Source organism: Elephantulus edwardii, unplaced genomic scaffold, assembly GCF_000299155.1.
Source record: "Elephantulus edwardii isolate Elephantulus edwardi_28Jun2011 unplaced genomic scaffold, EleEdw1.0 scaffold00247, whole genome shotgun sequence".
In the NCBI taxonomy this organism is placed as follows: domain Eukaryota; kingdom Metazoa; phylum Chordata; class Mammalia; order Macroscelidea; family Macroscelididae; genus Elephantulus; species Elephantulus edwardii.
Genome location: NW_006399997.1, coordinates 2,051,227 through 2,077,644, shown reverse-complemented (window position 1 = coordinate 2,077,644; position 26,418 = coordinate 2,051,227). Strand labels below are relative to the sequence as shown.

The 26,418-nt window shown below is 36.4% G+C and overlaps 1 protein-coding gene across 1 annotated transcript in view; it reads right to left on the bottom strand.

Moving 5' to 3' along the window:
• The window catches only part of NEMF (nuclear export mediator factor), a 59,353-nt gene extending 33,513 nt beyond the window's left edge, over positions 1-25,840 (bottom strand). The window contains exons 1-16 of the mRNA XM_006899206.1: positions 25,782-25,840; positions 24,971-25,039; positions 24,714-24,816; positions 18,758-18,883; positions 17,226-17,374; positions 15,422-15,489; positions 11,547-11,633; positions 10,769-10,842; positions 9,673-9,743; positions 9,517-9,592; positions 7,612-7,674; positions 5,225-5,302; positions 4,927-5,135; positions 4,503-4,694; positions 3,995-4,058; positions 818-906 (exon numbers count right to left, since the gene is read on the bottom strand). Of these exons, the coding sequence (XP_006899268.1) occupies positions 818-906; positions 3,995-4,058; positions 4,503-4,694; positions 4,927-5,135; positions 5,225-5,302; positions 7,612-7,674; positions 9,517-9,592; positions 9,673-9,743; positions 10,769-10,842; positions 11,547-11,633; positions 15,422-15,489; positions 17,226-17,374; positions 18,758-18,883; positions 24,714-24,816; positions 24,971-25,039; positions 25,782-25,840 (1,577 nt within the window). The remainder of the gene's footprint in view (positions 1-817; positions 907-3,994; positions 4,059-4,502; positions 4,695-4,926; positions 5,136-5,224; positions 5,303-7,611; positions 7,675-9,516; positions 9,593-9,672; positions 9,744-10,768; positions 10,843-11,546; positions 11,634-15,421; positions 15,490-17,225; positions 17,375-18,757; positions 18,884-24,713; positions 24,817-24,970; positions 25,040-25,781) is intronic.
• Between the last annotated feature and the right edge of the window lie 578 nt (positions 25,841-26,418).

Sequence of the window (26,418 nt, the reverse complement as noted above, 5' to 3'; positions counted from 1 at the left end):
AAAAAAAAAAAAAAAAAAAAAACCAAACAAAAAACAAACCACATGCCTCTAGAATTGCAGCACAGCTTCTTGCCACTAGGCCACCAGAGCTCCTTTGACCCTTTACTTTTAATTCTTCAATCTTCTTCTTAGCTATGAACATGTTTGTTAATTGTTCCCACTTATATGACTTATGTGTCCACTTTATATGTCCTTATATGTCCACTCAACAACAGAGAACTTCCAGTCAACACGATTAAAGTGTGAGCAAATAATCAAGAATCATCAAAGTCTCAAACGTGAAAGCTGAACACCAAAATCCAACTAAAACGAAGTTTGTCACAACTATTTTCAAGGTATTAAGGAACAAAAAAGTCATAAAAAGAAACATCCAAAAGAGCTTTTAAAATTAAAAATGCAATAGAAAGAAATAAATTCAGAAGTAAAAAGAAGAAACAAAGATGGAGGAAATCGCAGAATGCAGAGCTAAAAGATAGCACTGAACAAGAGGAAGTAGCAGCAAATTGAAAGATCAGTCAAGGATCTGGACAGTGTGTTTGTTTAACTGAGCACAGGAAGAAAGGAAACCATCATATTCCACAGTGGGAAGTCAACAGACAGGGTCTAAACAGAAAATCAAGGGGAAGAAATATAGTAAGAAATGGAGATAAATAATCAGCTAAAAGAGTAAAAATTCATTTCCATAAGGTACAAACCACAGGAAAGCTGAGCAAAGAACTGCAGGGCTACTGATTTTTCTGACAGCCTTTGTACTCTAAACCATGTGAATCCATTTTAATAAAAATGAAAAATAATATTTTAAACGTAGAACACTTACCAATAAACTTTTCTTGCTTTTTGAATAGAAGTTACTGTTTGGACTTCTTTTAGAGTTTGCTTTGTTTTTTTTTCTGCTGATTTGAATGCCTATTTCAAAGAAAAGTTTTCAAAAGAATCTTATTTCATTGATAATTCATTGGTATAATACCAAAGTAAATGACAAACTAATACAGTTTTAAAAACATCACAAACTGGCACTATTTACACTAACCTCCCAGCCCTCGTCCAAACACATAAAAATAAGGCAGAAATAAATTTTCCTGTATATTTTAAAGTAACTTAAGCCAAAGATTTTATAACACTCAAGTATTTGTTAAAAAAAAGAACAAAAAAAAGAGAAAAAGAAAAAAAAAGTATTTGCTAAAAAGAAAACAAAAAATCCATTGCTGTCAAATCTGTTCAAACTCACAATGCCCCAATAGGAAAAGAACTGTCCCATAGGGTTGTCAAGACCGTCAATCTCTGAGAGCGCACATAATCAGTCATCTTTCTCCTGCAGAGCTACTGGTGAATTCAAATAACTGACTTTCTGGTTAGCAACCCAATGCTTACCCCATAGTGCCACTAAAGATGTTTGTTAAAAAAAAAAAAGAAAAAAGAAAAAACCCCTTTAAAATATCCATGTACCAAAAAAAAAAAAATAAATAAATTTGTTCTACTCTTAGAAATTAAGAAGAGCCAGGCACTTACTGAGTACCTACTATGTACTAGACCCTGGGCTAGTTGCTGTGGAGGGAATAATGAATTTTTTTTTTATTTTATTATTTTTACGTGTACCATCAAATCAGATCTGATTGGTACAGGAGGAGATTGCCCCTCCTTCTCCAGCAGAGCATCTGGTGGATGAGAATAATGAATTTTTTAAAAGCTCTCACCTTCCTACAGCGGTTATAGTCTATAAGGCGAGAGAAACACTAAATATATAATCACCTAAATAAATGTGACGGTAAGTGCTTCTAAGAATACCATGACAATATAATATTATTGTTAGGTGCTATCGAGTCTGTACCAACTCTTAGTGACCCTACGGACAACAGAAGAAATACTGCCCAGGCCTTCACCATCTTCACAATCATTGCTGTTTAAGGCTAGCACAATAAGGGTATTTCATTCAGCTGTCAAAGATTTCATTTTACTTGGATCCACAATCAACACCTATAGAAGCAGCAGTCAAGATACTAAATAATGGCAAATCTGCTGCCAAGGATCTCTTTAAAGTGCTAAAGAGCAAGAATGTCTACATAAAGACTAAACTCTTCCTGACCCAAACCCTAGTATTTTCAATTACTTCATCTGCATAATGAATATAGAAGACTGAAGAACAAGTAATGCCTTTGGATTGGGCCGCTGGTGAAGAATAGGGGCTACACCATGGACTGCCAGAAGAACAAACAAATCTGTTTGTGCAGCCAGAAGGCTCCTCGAAGGTGAGGATGGTAAAACTTTTTTCCACACACTTTAAGCACATTTATCAGAAGGGGCCACTCTCTGAAGAAAGACAGCAAGCTTAGTAATGCAAAGAGTCAGTGGAAAAAAGAAAGAACTTCCCTGAGTCACAAAGTGGCTACAACAGTGGACTGAGGCACAGCAGTGACCGTGAAGTTAGTGCAGGCCCAGGCAGAGTTTCACTCTGTTGCACACAGGGTCTCCATGAGCCAGAACTGACTCACCGTACATAACAACAACAACAACAACAACAACAACGTATGTGTGACTATAATCAAAGAAGGTATCTCTGAGGAAGTGGCACTTAAGCTACAGAATTCATGGAATTATCAAGGCAAAGTACTGGGCAAGAAATACAAGCAAAAACAGAAGGCCAGTCTGACCAGTGAATAGCGATCACAGCATAATGTGTCAAGAAATGAAGTGGCAGAGAGACAGTCAAATGATGAAGGCCACTTTAGATGTTAAAGTACCTCTCTTAAAGCTGCCTAATATATCGGGGCTGGGATATAGCAATGAACAAAAGAGACTCAGAACCTATTTTTACGTATCCTACATTTTCGAAGGAAGACAAAAAAGAATTTGTTGAATATATGTTATGTATCTTTTAAGATACAAAAACAGAAAAACAAACAAAAAAAAAAGATACAAGGAGAGTAAGGGAGCCCTGATAAACTAGAGAATGGGAAGTTAAAAATACTAACACAAAGGCAGGTGGTTCAAATCCACCAGCTATTGCTCCAGGAAAAGATGGGCAATCTCCACCTGTGTGATTTACAGCTTCTGAAAACCCTCTGGAGGGTCAGCTAAGAGTCAATTCCAACTTGATGACAATAAGAGTGAATAATATTCCAGAAGGAGCTAGCAAAAAATTAAAATAAAGATAGGTAAAAAAATATGTATGTTGTGGGAAAAGCTTTCTTGTAGGGAACAAAACAGAGGAAAAGAAAGAGTAGTTGAAAGGGATGCTATTTTAAAAAAGCGACCAAGAAAGGCCTCTCTGATAGTCCCAGCTAAGTACAGGTATGAATGATGGGACAGACCAAATGACAAAATTTCCTATGGGAAAGAGCAGCAAGATGGCAGCATGCATCACTGGTTTAAGAGTCAAGACACTCCAGTGTGGTTAGGAAGGAGCGTGAACCAGGAGTGCAGCTGACGAGGTCAGAGAGGAGCAGATCATGTAAGGCCTTATAGGACAGGGGAAGGACTTTGAATTCTAAGACTGAAAACAACTGAAAGATAAGGACAGCAGTGAAATGATTTCACTTTTGATTTTGAAGTATCACTGTGGCTATGTGGAATACAAACTGCAGTGAGAAAAGTTTAGAGACCAGAGACTCAGTAAGAGGCAGTACAGTCTATGTGAACACACAGGGTGAAGGATGACCTGGACTACAGGAAAGAGCTAAGTTGGTAAATTCTGAACACACTGTAAAGGGACAGCCTAAATAACTTAATGATGGGCTTGATACAGTATAGGAGAGAGAAGAATACGGAATAATATTTTCAGCCTGAGGAATGAGGAAGAATGAAGATGCTGGATCTACTGAGAAGGGCAAGACTAGGAGAGGGTGGTTTAGGAAAGGAAAAAATATTAGAAATACATGTTTTAAGCAAAACTATGTTTTGAAGCATTTCTTATGTAGAAAACCACATTAAAATTTAAGAAATAAGTCATTACATTAAATCAGGGAAAGACAATTATCATGCATAGAAGCATAAATACCTTCTCAGCAGCTTCAACAGTCTTCTGTGTCTTTTTAGCAGCATATCTCTTGTGATCATAATACCTTGAAAAACAGATTACTCTTAGACTTTAAGTGACATCTTTCTTTTATTTACTGGGAATTCTATTTATACAGACTATTAAATGACTAAAGACCCACTGTTGTCATGTTTAAACCACTAGCAACTCCACGGGGCATAGTGACCTTACAGGACCACAGCCGCAGAAGCACAGACTCCCCATCACGGCATTCTGCAGTGGAGCAGCTGGTGGGTTTAAACTGTCTATCTTTCTTTCAGCTGATGAAAACTTCTCTTATACTATTTTAACATATTTTAAAATAAATAATGCATAAAGTCATAGGGGGGAAAAAATTCCCTACTTGAGCCCAAAGGAGGCATGTAAGGGCAAAATAAAGATTTTTCTTAACACTTTTAAATATATTAATTGAGTCAGTGCAGACAACATTTTGCTAAAATTTGTACTTTAAAATTTGTAAATGACTTACTTTTTGGCATTGGCATAGGCTGACAAGCTGAGATCAACATCAACAAGTAAGGGTTTATTTTTCTGTAGCTTCTGCAACTGTTTGTTTTTATTCTTTTTCTTTTTTCCTTTCAGTGGTTCAGTTTCATTTTTCTCAACATCAATGTCTCCATCAACATCATTATCTTCCTCCTCTGACAACAAGTATGGATTTCTATTAAAAATATTCAATAGTATTTCACTAAAGTCCATGACATCACTTTTATTTCCCCTTTTCTTTTTCCACTGAGAGTATAGAAGTTCTAGTAAAGTTTATTTATTTTAATGGAAATTCATTTTCCCCTATTATCTTCAAGGATAAATTTCTAAACATAAGAAAAAAGACTTTAAATAAATTTATTGATCAATTAAGTAGCAAAATGAAGATTATCAAGAATCAAGCTTACCTTAGCAACATTGTAACATGATTTGTTTGTAACTTTAATTCTTTGATTGCATTTGCAACAGGATCTCCTTGAGCTTGGGCTTCTTTCACAATTAATCCAATTTCTGTCCAGTCGATTTGGTTGGCTAACGCACTTCGAACTACCTGAATGGCTCTGTCAACTATTTGCAGGTTCATTTCTATGAGTTCTCCTTTAAGTTTATCTATTTCCTGAAAAGATAAAATAAAATGTATTTATTATAATAACATTAAAAACGACAATTTTAAAATAAAGGATCTGAAAAATTTAAACATAATACCTGAGCCTGCTGAAGAGCTTCTAATCTGTTTTCATGATCCTTTCGGACATTATCTAACTTCTTCAATGCTTGTTTTTCCTTTAATGAAAGATATTATGAAAAAATTAAGACTTCTACTTCCTGGCACCTTTTCTCTTTCATCTTCCAAAACTCACCTATTTTTACCTGTCTGTCCCTTCAATATTATTACCCAGCTAGCTAATGTTTACAGATTACACTATTCTCATATACCGAAACTACTCCAAAGTGGTGTATGCTGAAAAATTACCTTCTGCCCAGCAACCTACCACTGACTACATAAGAAGGTATTTTGATTATAGGTTATCTTGCATAGCCAACAAACTTCCCTAAAATCCATGCATTACTCGAACAAATAGGTCTCAAGACATTTCCTCAAGGTATAAGTGTAAAGCTTAGGGCAAATGCATTCTTGGAGGGCATGAGTTAACCAAATGTTTGTTTGTTTTACTGCTTTTATTTTCTCAGCATTATTTCTAGTGTTTGTGGAATATTCTTTTTCCTAAATTCAAAATATAAAGGTTCTCAGTAGTTATCCAACTTGCAGTTTCTCTTATCTAAGGTTCTAAAACATTTCAGTTATTAAATTGAAAGCGTATTTCCTAACACTACTAATGGCATCACAAATTATTGAATGTAGGATGAAATTACTACCAAATATTAAAAATATTTACAACAGCGGCTATAAAAGAGTCCATGATGATTACCAAAATCATACATGAATAATGTGCTATGTAGAAAAACACAGGGCTCATGTGTTACTATTTCTGTGGCATAGTGGGTCAATTGTCCAAAATGTTTTTCCTAGGTAGGCCATTGCCCTGGACGTTGCTAGACAGACGGGTGGGAACATGCAAATGGGGATGTGTTAGTCAACCACAAGGGGACTGGTTAGCTCTGCCATTCCACTAGGTTTAAATTGAGCAGGTTCAGCAGTAGAAATACGGGAATATCACTAGCTGCAGAGAATGCAGTGCTTGTCCTTTGGGGTTAGAGATTCCTAAATTGCTCAAGGTGGGGTCTAGAGGAGGGCAAGCAGCAATAGCAAACAAGAGAGCCAATGAGAGACAGCACTGACCTGGGATTGCTGCCCCACAAAGCCAAGTCAGGGGCCTTTACCCAAGCTTGCTGCAGGACTCAAACAGGACTGGGGAGCAGACGCCTTAATCGGCAGAAGCTTTTTAACACAGGCATTAGGTCTCAAGGCTGAAGGGCCTGTGAGCATTATTTAGAAGCTATTCTGAGAAATTATATCCTGTTGCCAACCTGCATTATAACCTGTTAACCTCTCTAATAAACTGCATCATCATGAGTATGGTTTTATAAAGTCTATGTAGATTGCAACCAATTTCTGATCAAGTAGAACTGGTGTTGCAACTGATCAGAATAAGCAGGGAAGCATTTTGAAATTAGTTCATATAGGCAGGGGAGTGTGCAGGACCTGTCTGAACTCATAGGAGATGGTTTTGTATTGTGGATGCTGTTGGTTGGGAAAAGTTCCCCTAATGGAGTTAATGGAGGTCACACTGCTTCCTCTCTTACAATTTCTTTAAAGAAAAGTACAGGGAAGGGAAAACGATATAATTTCAAATTTGTGCACCACAAATTTTAAGACTTTATTGAGATGTTCTTTAAAATTCAAACCTCTTTAGACAAATTTTAAAAATTACCAATTTCCAAAAATGTTCTGCAGATATTCTGCCTCTACAAATATATACAAATGGGCCTGAATGTGTTGATGGTATAGTGGTGAGCACAGCTGCCTTCCAAATGGGCCTGAAAAACATGTTTTTTAAATCCTTGTGAAGATGTAAATCCGGAAGAATGATATAATCATGTAAGATGCCCAGTTTAAAAGTCTAGCTTTTTATAAAAACCACACACACAATTTAGTTTACTTAATAATAATAAACAAATATATTTATTTAATATAATAATAAACAAATATATTTATTTGTACAGAAAGAAAGACACTTTCCTACACTATTCTGGCCTATTTAATATCTCCTTAGGATAGTAATGCGTTAGTAGACAAGTTTGCAGAGTTTTATGAAAGTAAAATCATAAACCTACTGCAGTTGAGTCAATTCTAATTCACAGTAACCTTACAGTATAAGTAAGCAACAGAACTTACCTTCCCATTGTATTTCTCTGATCAGAGAATATGTGATATACAAATAGCCAAACTAAAGCTCTACCTTTTAACAATGAGAACTCCACCTGCCACCTCCCAACCTTTATTTAAAGAAATGAGGGCATTCTCATGTTACTTTTAAAAGGTTGCACATTCCTACATGAAAGGATTACCCATTTATAAAACTGCATTTAGAGTAGTTTATTTAGCATAAATGTTTTTAATAGTATCATACCTGTTGTAAAGCTTTCAAGTCTATTTTCTGACCTTCGATCTTGGAATAAAATTCATCCACAGCCTTATTTAAAAACACAAAAACAAAACCAAAGTAACTAGCTGAAAAAAAGAAAACAAAGTCTCTACTTCAACTTGCACACTCAGAATTTCATAACACTAATTCAAAGAACCTGAACATCAAAACAACTATAAGATGCCATTTCACCCTAGTAAGATTAGCAAAGTTTGACAGAACATCTAACAACAAATGCTGGCGAGATTGTGAATAAACTGGATCCCTTACTCACTGTTGGTGGGAGTATAAAATGGTGCAACCACTATGGAAGGCAATATGGCGCTTTCTCAAAAAGTTGCAAATAGAAATACCATTTGACCCAGCAATTCCACTACTGGGAACACACCCTAAAGAAACCATAACTTCCATCCAAGCAGATATATGCACAGCAGTGTTCATTGCGGCTTTGTTCACAATGGCAAAGAGTTGGAAACAACCCAAGTGCCCATCAACAAACCAATGGATGGAGAAGCTCTGGTATATTCACACAATGGAATACTACGCTGCATTGAAAAACAAGGAATTCATGAAATATACAAAATGGGTGACCATGGAGGACATTATACTGAGTGAAATATTTCAATCACAAAGGGACAAACACTGCATAATGCCACTGCTATAAAACAGGACTGACATTAGGGTTAGGGGGAATCTGAGAAAAGAGGGTTTAAATAATGTATACTGCATTGAAACAGATGACGGAAAGAACTGTTTGAAAGTGATATATGATTGGGTATTATGGTTATGACAAGAATCCAGAATGAAGGTTGCATAGTGGAGCATACTTGGAGCAGGAGGGGCGGAGGAATTCTATACCAACGAAATAATTTTTCTTTTACTTTTCAAAGAGAAGAGCAAACTGGGGAGAGGGGTGGGCACAGAGAAAAATGCAACAGTGAATGAAAGGAAATTCAAAATCTCTGTAAACTTTCATTAAAATTAACGAAAAAAAAATAAAAATCAACTTATAGCCTAAAATCATAAAGTTTATATGAGACGAACTGGGACCAAGATTAGAAGGCTTAGTCCATGGTATAGAGAGGTTGAAAGTTACAGGCAAAAATATACAATCTGGAGAGGATAAAATTAATGAATGACACTTTCTAAAGATTTTTTTTAAAAAAGGAATATATGATTAGGTATTATTTTCATGACAAGCGTCCAAAATGAGAGCTTCATGGGGGGAGTGACTTCTGGGGGGGGATTGTATAATAATAAAAGTTGGGTTTGGTTTTTTTTTACTTTTCAAAGAGAAACACCAACTGGGGTGGGAGGTGTGGGCAGGGAGGAAAATGTTCAACAATGAATGAATGGAAATCCAAAGTCTTTATAAAGTTTTATTAAAATTTCAATTTAATAAAGTTAAAAAAAGGTAAAGAATCTGAACAGATTCAGTAGGTGTTTTATATAGGTAAATAATATTAAGAATCAATTTTTTAAAATATCAGCTTAAGGGACCTCTGGTGACCTAGTGGCAAGAAGCTGCACTGCAATCCCAGAGGTGGGTACATGGTTCAAATCCACCAGATGCTCTGCTGGAGGAGGCACAATCTCCTCCTGTACCAGTCAGATCTGATTTGATGGTACACACATACACAATAATAAAATTAAAAAATCAACTTAAGTTCAAATCTTGAGTTTATCATCTTAAAATAAAGTGGCAACAAATAAGTTTCTTACAGCTATTTCTGTAAGACTGATCTTTGATCGTGATCTTTAATTCAAGGCTCATAATAATTGTAAAGCAAGAAAGAATACATACTATTTCCCAATGGCAGCAAATTTTACATTAACTTTAAAAAAATATAACATGCTAATAATTTAGTCAAAGAGAATAGGAAAACTCACCTTGTCAAATGATTCAAATTCTATATATGGACATTGTAAATGTTGAGAAAACAAAAATGGATGAAATTCCTCATACCTGTAAAATACATCACATTACAGTCAATAATTTTAGTAAACAAACATTCAAAGCAAACCGACCCTCTCCTGCAGGCTTACGTAAGTATGTCTTCCACTGGCTTATCTATCTCAAGGCGTGGTTTTACTTCTCTCTTCTGAATGATATAACCCTACAAAATCCAAACATAAAATTAATTTTTACCTATAATATTTACTTCCCATTATTGATATTAACATCTTTAGTTAATTGATAAAGCAATTCTATAATCAGCTGCACCTACTGATTTTTCAATACTCTTTTAAAGACTTCATAAGTGCTATTATAAAACACTGGCTCATTCAGACAAGAATAAACAAGGAGGGAGTAAAGAAAATGACAACTAGTTATTTGAAAAGTGGTAGGAATATTTGCATGAACATTGTGTGCTTTCCCTTTCCATTCTCCTCACACTTTAGAATTTGGGGGGAAAGCCATGAGCACTTTAAGTAAATCATTAAAAGTCATTTTTTCCACTATTTTAACTCATTGACAAAACTAGCAAGCATATCTAGACTGAATTTAGCTACAATAATTAGAAACTTCTTCCCTCAAGTTAAAAGTAGCTTTCTGAAATAAGAAAAAGAGAAATAAGATATGAGGTAATACAAAGGGTGTTAATCTATTGAAGGAGTGTAAATGACAAAACTTTGAAAAGCGCTAGCAAATTACAATGTGCTTCTTTATCCAAATTCAACATCTAAATCCTTACCACCCTATATACACACGATCTTGTCTAATAACCTAAAAAGTAATTTTTCAATTCCTCAACTTTCTGTGGTAGTAATACTGACATCGTACTTTCTATAAAATTTGAAAAGATTACAAACAGAATTTTTTTTAAATGTGTGTGTGTGTGTGTGTGTGTGTGTGTGTGTGTGTGTGTGTATGTACCATCAAATCAGATCTGACTGGTACAGGAGGAGATTTTTCCTCCTCCTCCAGCAGAGCATCTGGTGGATTCGAACCATGCACCTCTTGGATTGCAGTGCAGCTTCTTGCCACTAGGCCACCAGACCTCACCGGAATTTTAAGACCATTATAATAAGCACAGTGTAGGTGTTAATAATCTAAAGTATAATAACATTTACATGTATCAATCCTCAATGAATATTTAAAATCTGATGACTGAATAAGCAAAACCAAATGAAGTGGCACCTTTCCACAGTGGCTGAATGTTGTTTTCATATAATCTTCAGCTTTCTGCAGACAAGCAAGTACTTTTTCAATATCTAATAGAGGAAAGAAAAAAAAATCACAATCAAGAATCAATCAGGTATTCTTAACCAACTGTCTAGAAAGTTGGAAATGTTTCTGAAACAAGTGTTGAAGAAAACCACATGTAATTATACTTAACTATATATAATTATGTTTGTAATCAGTACATACCAAAAAAGAGACTAAAGATATGTTTTGGTTAGCCTCTTGTTCCAGTAGCTTTTACAAAATGATCCATCTTTCTCCCCTTGACAGTAATGGCACATTGTTTCTACTCAAAATTTCTATATATATTTGGACATGTTCCTAGATTCATTATTCTATTCTGTCTTTAAAAGATTATGTCTTAAAATTACATGTCAGTTACTATAGCTTTATCATACATTTTAATGAGCTATTATCCCTCCTGGTAGTAACAAAGGAGAAATTTCTTACTATTTTCTTGAAAATTTTAACATGCTTTTTTTCACCCAGGTGAATATCTGACAAATTTTATTAAAAATAAAATAGCAATAGCAAAAACAACAGTATGTACTGGTACTTTGATTAGTTTGATTCAATACTTCTGAATTAGTTTATTTCATAATGAAAACACTGGCTTTTAATTAGGTATTAAATGTATTAAATCTAGAATTACCTGCATATATGTTACAAAATGAATTTCATAGTTTTTTTAAAAAACAGGGGTGGGGAAAACCCCAAAAAATAGACATCATACCTTTACTTCCAAATTTTTCATCTATTTTGACATTGCCAGAGAAACCATTTTCTATAAGACAGTGTTCAATAAGAGCTGGTCCATAGGCTACAAAAGTAAAAAAGTCTTGTATTTAATATTTTCCAATAAAAGTTAACATAATATGGTATAAACATATATTAACAATAATACATACTATCTCGAAGTATAACGAGAAATAGCTTTTAAAGGTTACAGACATCTGAGACTACAATAAACTTACAGAAGACAGTGCAAAAATTATAGGAATAGCCATAAATTAAAGGACCATGACCAAGGGAGATTTATCCCAGAATGCAAGGCTGGTTTATATGCCAAAATCAATTACTACGATACAGCTTGAGCTCTAGCAGCCTAATGAGTAAGGAGTTGGTTGTGCTGTCAATCCAAAGGTATGTGGTTCAAATCCACCAACTGCTCCAAGAGAGAAAAAGGGGTATTTTCCTGCACAGTCTCTGAAAATCCACTGCAGAGGCAAATATGGGTTGCTTTCGACTCAACAACACATAACAGCATGATACAATTCACTGGCAGAATAAAAGAACAAAATCCACATGACTAGTGGTAGTTTGACTGATGTGAGAGAAGACAGAATTCAACTGTTAAGGCATGGTATAGTCAACTGTTATTTTCCATTTCAAATATACGTGAAAACTGGACAGCAAACAAGGATGCCTTTGAGTTGTGCTGTAGAAGAGTACTAAATATCCCAAGAACTAAACAAACAAACAAAAAACCAAATAAAACAAAACCCCACCAGAAACACTAAACAAGTCTGTTCTGGAGGAAATACAACCAGGATGCTCCTTAGAAGCAAGGATGGTGAAACTTCATCTCACGTATTAGAGCACCTTGTCTAGAGGGTTCAATCTTTGAAAAATGACATTCTACTACGCTGGGAAAGGGGGAGGGTCAGAGAAAGGGAAGGTCCTCATCAGAAGACCCGATATAGTGAACATAATAGTAGTACTGAATGAACATGGAGGAAAGTGTGAGGAAGCAGAACAGGGCAAGGTTCAGCTCTGTTGCTGTGAGACACAGACAAGTGGATGGCATCTAATCAAAACAGAAGATCAGAAATAACGCAAGAATGTCTACTCTCATCACTACTACTCAACATTGTACTGGTGGTTCTAGTAAATGTAATTAAAAAAAAAAAAAAAGAAGGGAGCTCTGGTGGCCTAGTGGTAAGGAGCTGCAACTACAATCCCAGAGGCGCACAGTTCAAATCCACCAGATGCTCTGCCGGGGAAGGAGGGACAATCTCCTCCTGTACCAGTCAGATCTGATTTGACGGTACACTCACACAAAAATAATAAAATAAAAAAATAAATAAATTTTTAAAAAAAGCCATCGCACCCAGCTTCAAAAGGAAGAGGCAAAGAGTATTTAAAGGTGAAATGAGCCTTTATGTTAGAAAACATAAAGGAATTCACAAAACAAAAAACACTTTTGGTAAGTATGCAAGATAAACCCCCCAAAAAAATCAATATATAACATCATATATTTCTACCCAAAAATGGAATTTAAGGATAAAATTACATGCACAATAGCATCCAAAAGAATATACCCAAAGAAATTTACCAAAATTAGTAAAAGTACTAAAAACTAGCTGAGAGAAATGCTAGGTTCAGAAAAATGGCAAGAAATGTCCTGTGCATGGGATGAAAGATTCAATATAGTTAAGATGGCAGCTTTAAAAAATTAATCTATATGTTCCATATAATCCTATTAAGCTTCCAGCAGGCTTTCTTGTAAAAAGTAAAAATCTGATCATAAAACTGGAAAAGAAATGCAAAGGAGGTAGACTAAATTTGAAGGACTAACAATAAGGGATTTAAATGAATTACAGGAATTTGAGAGGGTTTTTTTCTTAATTCAAATATACAAATTTACATATATTTTAACAAATTCAAAATTTCTCAAGATAACTTTCTGTGTATTCTAATTTGATGGAAGAGGGAAAATGTCAGTAATCAAATGCATAGTTCTCACCAGTGCCAGTCATGGTTTCTAATGCAGGATAAGTGATGACTGAAAATGTATTCTCTTTATCAAAGGGTCCTGAGAGATTCTGGCATCATGCGCTGAGATTCATCAATAAAAAGGCCACAATACGTGGTTATTAAATCAGAATCATTCTGAAATATCAGAAATCTTTCTTTCATACTATATATACTACTACAGCTCCCATTAAAATGCTAGCTAGCACACCACTGTTGCTGTTAGGTACCTCAAGTTGACCGTGACTCACTGTGACTCCATGAACAATAGCCCTGCCCTATTTTGTGCAATCCTCACAATCTCCTCATACTCCAGCCACTGTTACAGTCATTGTGTCAGTCCATGTCATTAATAGTTTCCTCTGTTTCTCTGAACCTCCACCTTTCCCAGTAGGATGTCTTTTTCTAAGGACAGGCTCCTCTCAACAACATGTCCAAATTATGTGAGATGATGTTTCACCATCTTTGCCTCTAGGGAGCACCTTAGTTGTACATCCTCTAACATAGATTTGTTTGTTCTTTTAGCAGTTCATGGTATATTCACTGCTCCTCTGTAACGCCACAATTCAAAAGCACAGATTGTTCTTCTGTTACCTTTATACACTGTCAACTTTCAGATGCATAAAAAGCAACTGAAAATACAACAGCTTGAATCAGGCACACCTTCATCTTTAAACTGACATCATGCTCATCAGAACTTTGGAGAGGTCCTTGACGACAGATTTTCCCAGTGTAACATATCTCTTGATTTCCTGACTGCTATTGCCCTGGGTGTTGATTATGGATCCCAATAAAATGAAACTATGGACAATTTCAATCTTTTCTCCATCTCTCATGATTTTGCCTACTGACCTAGGGGCGAGGATTATTTTCTTAACACTGAGAATTAATCCATAATGAAAGCTGTAATTGCTGATCTTCAGCAGCAAGTGCTTTAAGTTCTCTTTATGTTCTGTAAGCAAGGTTATGTCTTCTGCATAAGGCAGGATGTTAATAAGTCTACCTCCAATCCTGATGCCACATTCTTCTTTAAACATTCTAGGTTCTCAATTATCTGATCAGCATACAGACTGAACAGATATGGAGAAAGTAATCCTAAAGCACACCATTTAAACAAACAAAAGTCAGACACAGCATAGAGCAGGGTTTAGGAGTCTCGTACATAGGGTCGTTATGAGTCACAAGAGACTCGACGGCACATAACAATAAGAACAACATGGTATTATAAACTATGCTTTCCACTATAAAAGATTAATCAAATATAAAAATTAATTCACTATGCTAATCAATGGCATGGCACTCTGGTGGCCTAGGGTAGAGCTGTGCTACCAATCCAAGAGCAAGCAGTTCGAATCCTTCAGCTGCTCTGCAAGAAAAAGATGGCTAATTTCCTCCTTTGAAATTTACAGACTCTAGTGCTCACTTCGGCAGCACATATACTAAAATTGGAACGATACAGAGAAGATTAGCATGGCCCCTGCGCAAGGATGACACGCAAATTCATGAAATTTGCAGACTCTAAACACCCACTAGAGAGTCACCTACTGAGTTGGTTCAGACAGGATGGCATAGAGGAGGTGAGGCAATCAATGGTAATTAATGGGATAAAACAAAATGTCTATGAGAACAGTAAGACTTATAAACCTTCATGCAAATAAAAACAACCAAAAAAATATGTTAAAGTATACTAACACAAAGTAATTTTAAAGGGTTGCTATGAATCTCTTAAATTTAAATTAAAATTTAAAATGTAATTACAATTGAATGTATTAAAATTTACATTAAAATGTAAATATATTCTTGAGAAACACATTATCTTGCAAATATTTAAGTGTCAGATGTAAATTTACTCACGAAGTAAGGGATTAAGCACTCTCTTCAGTAGTTCCCCCTTAGGTGCACTGGCTATTATTTCAGTCAGTCTATAAAACAAAATTGATATACTACCGTAAGTTCAAGAAATCTTATGCAAGCCTAGATATATTTATAGTTTGCATTTTCAGATGTATCAATTCACCTGACTTTCAATAAGATTCTGGGTTACAGAGTCTTCGATTTTTTGGATATTAACAGGAATTGCAGGACTGGAACTTAAATGGAAAATTCCTAAATAAATTTGTACTGTTTCACCTGTTATCATTTTGTATATGTTCAATTTGTTCACAGTGAAATGATATGAAACATTTTCTATAAAAGTCTATATAGATCCTGCTGCTATAGCTTAACAATTGAAATGGATTAAATAAAGTATTTAATGAGACTCTGAAGGATGGTGCACGCTAGTGTTTGGCAAAGTGTGGTACCTAGACCAGCAGCATCAATAACACTGCAGGATTTCTTAAAAATATAAACATATTTGGGCAGGGAGAAAAGTGCAATAATAAATGAATGCAAATCCAAACTTTCCGTAAATTTTTACTGAAATTAATAATAAAAAAATTTTAAAAAATATATAAACACATTGGTTCTACTGAATCACAAACTCTATGAAGCAGGGCTTATCGATTCATGCTTTAATAAGCCCTCCTGGTGATCCTGAGAAATCAACTTTGAAAATCACTGCTATTCGCTATTTGTTATTAGTTAACAGTCTCACCACTAGACTACCTGAGCTACAGTCATCAGTTTCGCCCACCGTGCTTCGTTTAATTCACTACATAAGAAATTCTATCTCCTCTGCACTCTGTCCAAGATTCTCTTCTCACAGGCAGCTAATAACTCCCTTCACTTTACCAGGACATAATAATTTATATCTGAAGTAGCCCAAATCCAGTTTAGAAAAGCACACATTTACTACTCACAAGTAAGGTTAACTGGCTCCAGGCATATTTACATCGATTAAGAGTCTGAATTTATGGTGCAACCACTATGGAACGCTATACGTTGCTTTCTCAAAAAGTTGCAAATAGAAATACCACTCGACCCAACAATTCCACTATTGGGAATTTACCCTAAAGAAATCATAACCGCCACCCAAGCAGATATATGCACACCCATGTTTATTGCTGCTTTGTTCACAATAGCAAAGAGTTAGAAACAACCCAAGTGCCCATCAACAAATGAATGGATAGAGAAGCTCTGGTATAGTCACACAATGGAACACTATGCTGCATTGAAAAACAAGGAACTTATGAAATATTATACAAAATGGTTGACCCTGGAGGACATTATTTTAAGTGAAATATCTCTGTCACAAAAGGACAAATATTGCATAGTGTCACTGTTGTAAAATGGGACTGACTTGGGGTTGAGGGAGACTGAGAAAGATGGAATAAATAATGTATACTGCATTGAAACAGATGAGGGAGAGAACTGTTAAAAGAGATATATGATTATGCATTATTATCATGACAGGAGTCCAAAAAGAACGCTACACAAGAGTGGACTTGGGGGGAGGTGTTGTATAACAATGAAAGAATTTTTTCTTTTACTTTTCAAAGAGAGGAGCAAATTGGGAGGGAGGGGTGGGCAGTGAAAAAAGTGCAACATTGAATGGAAATCCTGTCTGTAAACGTTCATTAAAATTAATTTTTTTAAAGAGTCTGAATTTAGCTATTTTATCCAAGTAAATATAATCTCGTATCTGACAATTTTATTCTGACATCTGACTTATTATACCTTTTAATATAAGAATCAACTGATAGACAAAACATGTTACCTGTCCAAGGTAAGTAAAGGTTCAGCAGCTCTAGCATGATCAACTGGGTATCGTTCTCGAACAGCAAACTTAACATCATCTGCCTCATCAGTTCGAAACCGTAGGATATTTAAAATTAGGTACTCATAATCTGTAAGAACAATGTTCCCCTGTAATGGAATAAGACATAACTTAATGCTTTTCCAAATCATTCTTAAAACTCCCTAAAAAGGGAGAAAGAAGAAACGGTCTTTCAAAAACCTAATTACTGTTTAAAATACTGAAGTATTGAAACAGTAAGAGCCCAAGTCACATCTAACGATGGAACGTTTCTTTTATTTGCCCAGTCTTCCTTTTTTATCTTTCATACTGTACAATAATATAGTTTTAAAGAAAACATTCTGAAACGCAATGAAGAAATCTAGAGCTACTTTCAATTCTGATCTGTAGAAGTCACTAACAGATGTATAGCTAATATCTTGACGACCATCAGCTGAGCTTGTATTACACATGCATGAAGCAGAACCATTAAGGCTGCACTGCGGTTTATACAAAAAAATATCATCTAGGCAAATTATTACATGACTATATAAAAACTAAACAGAGGGGCGGGAAGAGAGGAATTTCTTTAAAATCACAGAGATAAAAAAGCTCTATTATCTTCCAAGCACCAGCAGAATGAACACTGAGTTCAATAAAGAACGTAGTTTTTCTCTGCCGGAGAAGGAGGCGCAATATCCTCCTGTACCAGTCAGATCTGATTTGATGGTACACGCACACAAAATAATAAAAAATAAAAAAAAAATTAAAAAAAAAAAAAAAGAACATAGTTTTTGTTGGACAATATACAAGGAGTGAGTCCCAGTTAAAAATCACTGAAGGACTACCCCTCAAAACTCAAAACCAAGCTCATGGCTGGAGAGATGGCTCCAATGAACACTGAACCTCTAGAGGTTTCTGAGGCTGTAATCTTTCTTCTTTCCCATTTATTTTTTGAGTGGAAGTTCACAAATCCTATCCGTTCCCACACATTCACTCATACACATTTTGTTTCATCACATTAATTACAAATAATTAACATGATTACTTACACTGTCTAATCAAACCTTTTTTAAAAAATATTGCTTATTTTTTTCCCCATTGGAGCAGCTGGTAGCTGGTAGATTTGAACCACAAGAAAAACAGCCTTTGGTTAGCAATGCTAACATCTGATGTACTAGGCCACTAGAGTTCCTTCTCCCACTCATTGTCATTCTATCAAACGGTCACAGAGGGCCCTCAATTCTCTCCCACACACTATTTTCCCTTAATGGCCCAGTCTTTAAAACTTAATCATGTAAATGTGGAGTGTTTGTATTTTACTTGTGTGGTACATGATTATTTTCTTAGTATCAATAGCTTTTAACAAAGTAAAAATGTCCCCACTCATATTTACACAGTTATGTTTTGTTTACATAGTTATGTACAGTTACCCATATAAACATAGTTACATACATGAATGATTAACAATTTATTGATGAATTCATCATCCCATGTCCCCAAATTTAACTTACCCTGTCATAGAGCTCAATGATTAAGTGATAAGCAGCTTCATCACTTCCAAACTGAAAATCTACAATCCTATCCACACCAAGCTGTTTGGCACTGACTAATCTTCGACTCTTCAAATGTTTTCGGCACTAAGAAGTGATAAAAGGAAAAAATAATTTATACAGTAAAACTTAACTCCAAAACAATTGGTGATGATTTAAAAATTTTTTTTATCATGTGTAATATTTTTTTAAAAAACAGTAAATAATATTGACAAAATAAATCCCTACAGATGATAATAAGAGATAAAACATTTTATGTTAAGAGAACTGTTAACTAGCTAACCTTCTACAATTTTCAAGCAGAAAATGACAGATTTATACAACAGCTGTTTTGCTGGTTTAAAATAAGGTTCATCTCATTTCATTACCTCATTTAGGTCTTTTATTTAAGTCTTTTTTTACTCCAATCTTTTAAATAACCCAAACTGTCCTTTCATGTGCTTCATTCATGTTTAAAATTAATTATGGTTTCCAGTTATCTGTCATTTTAAATACAAACTCATGAACCTAATGTTGTTAGGTGTCATCGAGTTGATTACAATTCACAGTGACCCTATGAGCAATGGATCTGAATCTTACTCTATCCTGTGCCATCCTCATCATCTCTGTCATCCTTGAGCCCGTATAAATTAGTCCCCCATCTTAGTCAATTTCAATTACCACATATGCTCACAAACTATTCTTCTTACTACCTATGAGCCTGGGGAAAGGATGAAAGAAATACAGGAGATGTCCAGGACTTTCGTTCATAGGGTCACTATGAGTTGCCTGCAACTCAATGGCACTTAACAACAACAACCTATAAGGTTCTTGTTATTATTGTTGTTGTGTTGTAAAGTGCCACTGAGTCGTAGACAACTCATAGTGACCCTATGAACAAAAGACCTGAATACTTGTATAACTGTCATTGTTTCTCCAAGTTCATACAGTTTCCAGAGGCAAGCTAGTTCGAAGTGGATGCCACTCCTGCTTCCAAGCTTATTTTAGCAATTAAAATAAAAAACCCCAGCATGGCAAACCCAAACAACTTGGTAAATATCTACAGTTTTACAGTACCACCCTTAAGTGCTGATATCTAAGTATGGTATGGACCAGAAACCAGACTCCTCTGCCGCTATTAAAGGGTCATAAAATCTTACTTTTGAAGACCTTTCAGTCAAGACCAGTAAAATAAACTGCTTTCTTTTCTTCAAGACTTAAATTTAACAAAACTACCTTCAAAACACATTCATTCTTAAAATTAGTTTTACTTTTAAAATCTTCAAAGAGTTTTTTTTTCCAACTTTTATAACTTAACTAAAATTTTTACTTTAAGACTTAAGTGTGCAGGCAACTTGCCAGACTAAACAATCTTCCCTCCTTTTGCTAACAGTTCTTATTTAAGAGTGACCCATACTGTAGGGTCATTCTGGAACACACAGGGTTAATAGTGGCTATGATAATAGTGGCTGTGGAATACATGCAAAAGGGCTTGGCTTCAATGCCTGAAAGCAAGCAGTCAATAACAAGAACAGATGGGACTGAAAGCACTCTCATACTCCCTGGAACATACACCAACATAAAAGAGATTTGCAAGTTCTCCGTTAAACAAAGACTATTTTCTAAAGTTCTTGATAGGGTTGGTAAGGGTGCAGTAAGACCCTGTTCATGAGTACAAAGATGTTCTCTTGAAAACTGTTCATGCTTATCTATGCTTTGTTCCATACGTTTAAACATTCACCCACCCTATGAGATCATGCTTTACTGTAAGCTTTGACTTACTGCTAATAAAAACAGGGGCTTCAAAATCTCTGTTTCATTTGCCTGAGAGAGCAATGACCCCCTTGCCACACCAACTCCAAGGGAATCTGCGTGACAAAATCATCCGATTGAGGGGAAAACTTCAAGGAAGTCAGCCTCTCGGAACGTGTGCTTTCTCCATGATTGTTCTTGGCCTTTCTGTAATTTATCTTCTATTGTCTCTGTGGGTTTTCTATGTGGGACGGGGGGAAAGGCTGTGTTCTTTACACAAAGTGTTCCTACTAAAAGTTTGTTAGATGTTCCCAGAAAGAATTAAATGGAGGTGACGACTTTGATACGCAAACATTACCTCCGGTTCTTTTAGCATTACTAAAACTTCTCAAGAACAATATGATTTTAAGGGAATTCATGGATGCATTATAACAAGAAAAATTAATGGTGGAAATCCCAGAGATGACCACTCCAGAGATTCCTAGATTTCTAGGGTTTATAAGAACTCCTTCAAAGGAAAAACCCAAACCCTTGCCCCCCACCATGAAAACACCAGGTGGAAGAGTTGTTTATCTATTAGGTAATGGTTGTTTGTGGCAGCCCTCTATAGGGAGAGGCCCTTACAGAATTCCAGAGCCTACAGATAAACCTCTTCCATATACTGGAAAATATGATGAATTTAACGCAAAACACCCTGATGGTTTTTGGGATATATTTTTCAAAAGGTTTGAAAGTGACCAAAGGAAAGATGTTATGCGAGGTATAGGTGGTAAGATAGATCATGAGACACAAGATTGGAATGATGAATTTAGGCAATATTATGACCCAAAACACCTTTTGTATAAACCTAAACCCCCTTATTGAGATAGTGACCACTCCTGGAATAAAGGAAAGTGTAAAAGTGTTGTCTTTTGAATGGAGATAAATAATATTGTAAATTCAGCTAAAAATGTAAAATGTATCAGCTTAAATTTAAAATGTAACTCTTTTACTTTGTAACTTTGTAACCCAAACAAGTTGAAAAACAGGTTTGAAAACAGGTTTAAAAAAGAAATGTTTCCGCGAAAAGCCATTGTCTACCATTTTCTCCAATTACCAAGGAACCATGACCATAAAGAATAGCTGTGTGCACGAAAATAATGTAAACTTTATTCTTACTTCTGTTGTTTTTCTGGCTGTTGATTAAGCCCATAACTGTAAAAATGGAATATAAATGTATCATGTTAAATGTAATAAGAAGGAAAAGGAAGAAAGAAGGAGAATTAGAATGACTTAGAATTAAAATCATCAAGATCACTTGACTGTTTGTCTTGGGTTCTTTCATCGTCCCTTCGCTGAACTTCTACCCACCTTCGTGTTCCCTCTTCGAGACCCTAGACCTCAGGCTTACAAGCCCCTCCTGACTGGAGCAGCCCGCGGCACCCCCTGAAAACCCACATTTCTTCTCACTGCTCTTCTCTCGACTCCATGAACACACAAACAACACTATCCAGATTTTTTGTTTAAACAGTGACCAACTAGGTTCTTAATCCTGGGGGGGGTGGGGGGGTGGGAAGGGAATCACATCTGTCCCAAGATTCTACTCCCTATAATATTTTTACTCAGGACAGTGTAAGATAAAATTCTTGAAGAGAATAGAAGTATGTTATAGTTATTATGTGCCATTGAGTTGCCTGCAACTCATAGTGACCCTATAGACAACAGTTCTAAATCCTGCTCTATCCTGTGCCAATCTTACTGTCTCTGACACACCTACGCCCATTACCCCAATCATGGAAACAATCCATCTCATCGAGGGTCTTCCTCTTCTGTGCTGTCCCTCCATGCTCCCAAGCATGACATCCCTCTCCAAGGACTGGTCCCTCCTTGCAACATGTCCAAAGTATGTCAGGCGAAGCTTCAGAATCCTTGCCTCCAAGGAGCAGCCTGGCCTCACCCTCTCCAGAACAAACCTGTTCATTCTCTTAGCAGCCCATGGTATATTCAATACTCTTCTCCAACACCACAGCTCAAAGGCATCAATTATCCTTCTATCATGCCTAGTCATTGTCCAGCTTTCTGATGCATGGCAAGCAATTGCAAAGACCATGGCCTGTATCAGGTGCACCTTAGTCTCCAGACTGACATTGTTGCTTTTCAGTACTTTAGAGACATCTCTAACCACAGACTTTCCCATTGCAATACATCTTTTAATTCCTGGTTGCTGGTGACAAGAGTGTCGATTGTGGAGCCAAGCAAACTAAATCTGTTAACAATCTCAATCTCTTCACCATCTGTCATGATGCTGTCAATTGGCCCAGTGGTGAGAATCTTTGTTTTCTTGATATTGAGCCTCAATCCATACTGAAGGCTGTAGTCCCTGACCTTCCACAGCAAGCATTTCAGGTACTCCTCAGTTTCAGCAAGCAGGGTTGTGTCATCTGCATAACACAGATTACTGATGAGTCTTCCTCCAATCACGATGCCACATTTCTCCTCATAGAGCCCAGTCTCCCGAATAATCTGTTCTACATATAGGTTGAAAAGGTATGGAGATAGGACACATCCCTGGCATACACCCTTCCCAATTTTGAACCATGCAATCTTTCCTTCCTCTGTTCTAATGCCTGTCTCCTGGTCCAAGTGTAAGTTTAGTATTAGCACGATCAAGTGTTCTGGGATTCCCATTCTTCTCAGAGTCAGGCCCAGTTTGTTATGATCCACACAGTCAAACGCCTTTGCACAGTCAATGAAACACAGATAGACATTTCTCTGGTATTCCCTGCTTTCAGCCAAGATCCATCTAACATTAGCTACAATATCCCTAGTACCACGAGCCCTTCTAAACCCAGCCTGCACTTGTAGCAGTTCTCTACTGATGTGCTGTTCCAGTCATTTTTGGATAATCTTCAGCAGAATCTTGCCTGCATGTGATATTAATGATATTGTTTGATAATTTCCACAGTCATTTGCTCTGGGTTACAAAATTCAGGGTTATGTACATAAGCACTCCTCAGGTTACAAACAATATCCACTCCTAAGTGTCTTTAAGTGAAATTTCTGAATAAGTTCAAATAGGTGTGCAGTGTTCTTATTTAGTGTAACTTATTAGATTAACTCAGTGTAATCTTATTTAGTGTAGATAGGCTTGAAGGCTTTTCAATGCTTTAACAGCTATATGAGTAACAAGTGATGGTAATGAGGTGATTAAGAATTTCTGGCAAGAGATTGGTTTAATCTTTCCACAATGAAGGCAAATCTATGCAACATTAACAGACAAGAAGAAGTTGTCCACAAATTGGTTATTCATAACCCAGGCATTACTGTATCTGACTCTACAGTTTTTCCTCCATACCACAAGCACTTTGAGTGTATATATCATGTTAAGAGAAGATTACATGTCTACAAACATAAAATCTCTGTAAAAATGTAAAAAAGTTTTAACAATAGAAGAGAGAAAGTAAAAAGAAGTAATGAATTTGTGGTTTACTTGGGGTCTTAAGTACAGTTTGGGTAGAAGTATACAGTTCACAGAAGCATGAGTGACTCAAGCAGTTTGCAGTGGGCAACTAACCTAATAGTTGCACCTCAAACCCATGAATGCATTAATTGCTTCTTTAATGATCAGAGCCCAGAAAAAGCCATAGAGCAGTTCTACTCTAACACATGTGGATGTGAGTTGAAATATACCTGACAACACTGGGCTTAAATTTATACAGTTCATAAAAGTTTTCAGAAGAATGGAGGGGTGGAAGAAGTCCAGATTCTAGATAGTCTACATTGAGCAAGATAAAGAACATGGACTCAAGGGAGCTCTGGTGGCCTAGTGGCAAAATGCTGCACTGCAATCCCAGAAGTACGCCGTTCAATTCCACCAGATGCTCTGCTGGAGAAGGAGAGGGTAATCTCCTCCTGTACCAGTCAGATCTGATTTGACGGTACACGTAAAAATAATACAATAAAAATTAAAAAAAAAAGACATTTAAAAAAAAATTAAAAAAAGAACATGGACGCAAAAAAATGCTGAATCATGAAAGTGAGATAAGAAATGAAAATGCTTTAGAAAAATTAATGAGGCTACAGAATTGCTATGATGGAGAAAACGGAATTAAAGTTTCCAAAGAGGTGACCAGCAGAAGACGTAGAACGTAATTGTGAAACGAGAAATCAATAAATATCTATAGCTAGTTTCTGACTTACAGCCTACCTTCATAGCAAAACTGGACGGCATCATATTCTTAGGCCACTCAAACTCTGTTGTGTGAATTCGTATGCCAGATTCTATCACAAGTGTAGCTTTCAAGTCGGGTCTGTAGGAGAAAAAAAAAAATTAAAAAAAGAACTATTTTCTTTAGGGCCTTTGCCAATGTCGAATTTGTGAAACAAACTACAAGTGCAGGTGAAAATATCAATAAGCTTATAAATGATTACCAACATAAAAGTAGCATACAAACATGTCCTTACTTTTGAAGACGAATAAGATATGTCTTGTTGTCCACATCATAAACATTGTTTACTCTCATTCCTAGCAAGCTGCAAAGAAAAAGCAAACATGTAATATATCATTAAGTTTTTCAGTCGCAAAACTGCAAGCATTCAATTTGCGCAGAAATTAGACTGTTACATTCTAAGGTTATCGGCAATCAGAAGCAAGGACGCAAACAACCCAAAGCATTAAGTTATGTAAAAGTAACAGTGGTCAATCAGCTTGCATCTTTTAAATAAATCAGTATTTTTTTATAAACTATAATAAAATATACCCCAATTCATTTAGGGATTTTTAATGTAACGCCCAAAGTTAGAGGGCTGACTAAGATTAACTAGTCTAGAACTCCGGTTCATCCAATACTGTTAACTTCAGCTAGCGCGATCTCTCTATCTGGAGTAAAGGGGTGTGCAGAGAAATCTCGGGAGTGAATGACCAAGCTGGTGTCCAACGCTGTCGTAGTCTAAGAAGCTTTTGCTGCCGGAAGTCGTCTGGGAGAGTCCATGAGAGCGAAGTAGAAACAGCAAAAGATCACAGACAAAGGGAGAGCCTCGAGCTAGCCGGCAAGAGATAGGCGAGCCCCGAGGAGTCAGGGAAGGGGCACGCGGCCGCTGGAGACCCCCAGTGGACGAGGGCCACGGGCATAGCGCCCCGCGTTCACCATCCAGGCCCAGCCTTGTACACAGGACAGCATTTAAAGGGACCAAGGTCTAACAGCAGGTCTTGTTACACCGTGGAGCACCCGCCTCTGCCTCATCCACGCATTTCACGAGACAGGTCGGACCGTACCTGGCATTCAACTCTACAAGGACCGCGCGAATGTCAATGGTGCTAAAGCGGGTCTTCATGGCGAGGCTTGAGGGTCACAACTAGAGCAGTTTCCTCGGTGCACTAACTCCGCCAGTCTTCCGCGCAGGCGCACCTGCGGAGTGCTACGGTCGCTCATAAGGGCCAATATTTCTTGAAACGAAAGTACTACGTCACGTTTCTGACAATTTAACTATTTTGTTGCCTTCCATTTGATATTTTTGACACTAAACCAATTTCAAACAGACCATAATTATTCTTTCATAACCACATTTATTCCTTGAATGATTTCAGACTAGTCAGGTTACCGTACAGCGTGTATTTCGTGACTAAGTACGCCTCAATAGTGACTCCTGCTGGCCATAACGATTTTCTCAGCTTTTCTCAGAAGAGCTAACAGTGGTCAGCATGGAACAACACGCAACTCTACAACTCAGCTACTAACTTGGATGTGTAGAATTTTCAAATATAAGGAAGTAGAACTATTATTTTTGTTAAGAGTAGTTGCTCCGTAAATGCTTGGCCAAATGATAAGACTAGGGAAAGGAGTAAAACTTAATAATAAATAGGACATTGAGTGATGGGAAAGAGAATTAGACATTATAATTAATGGACGTCA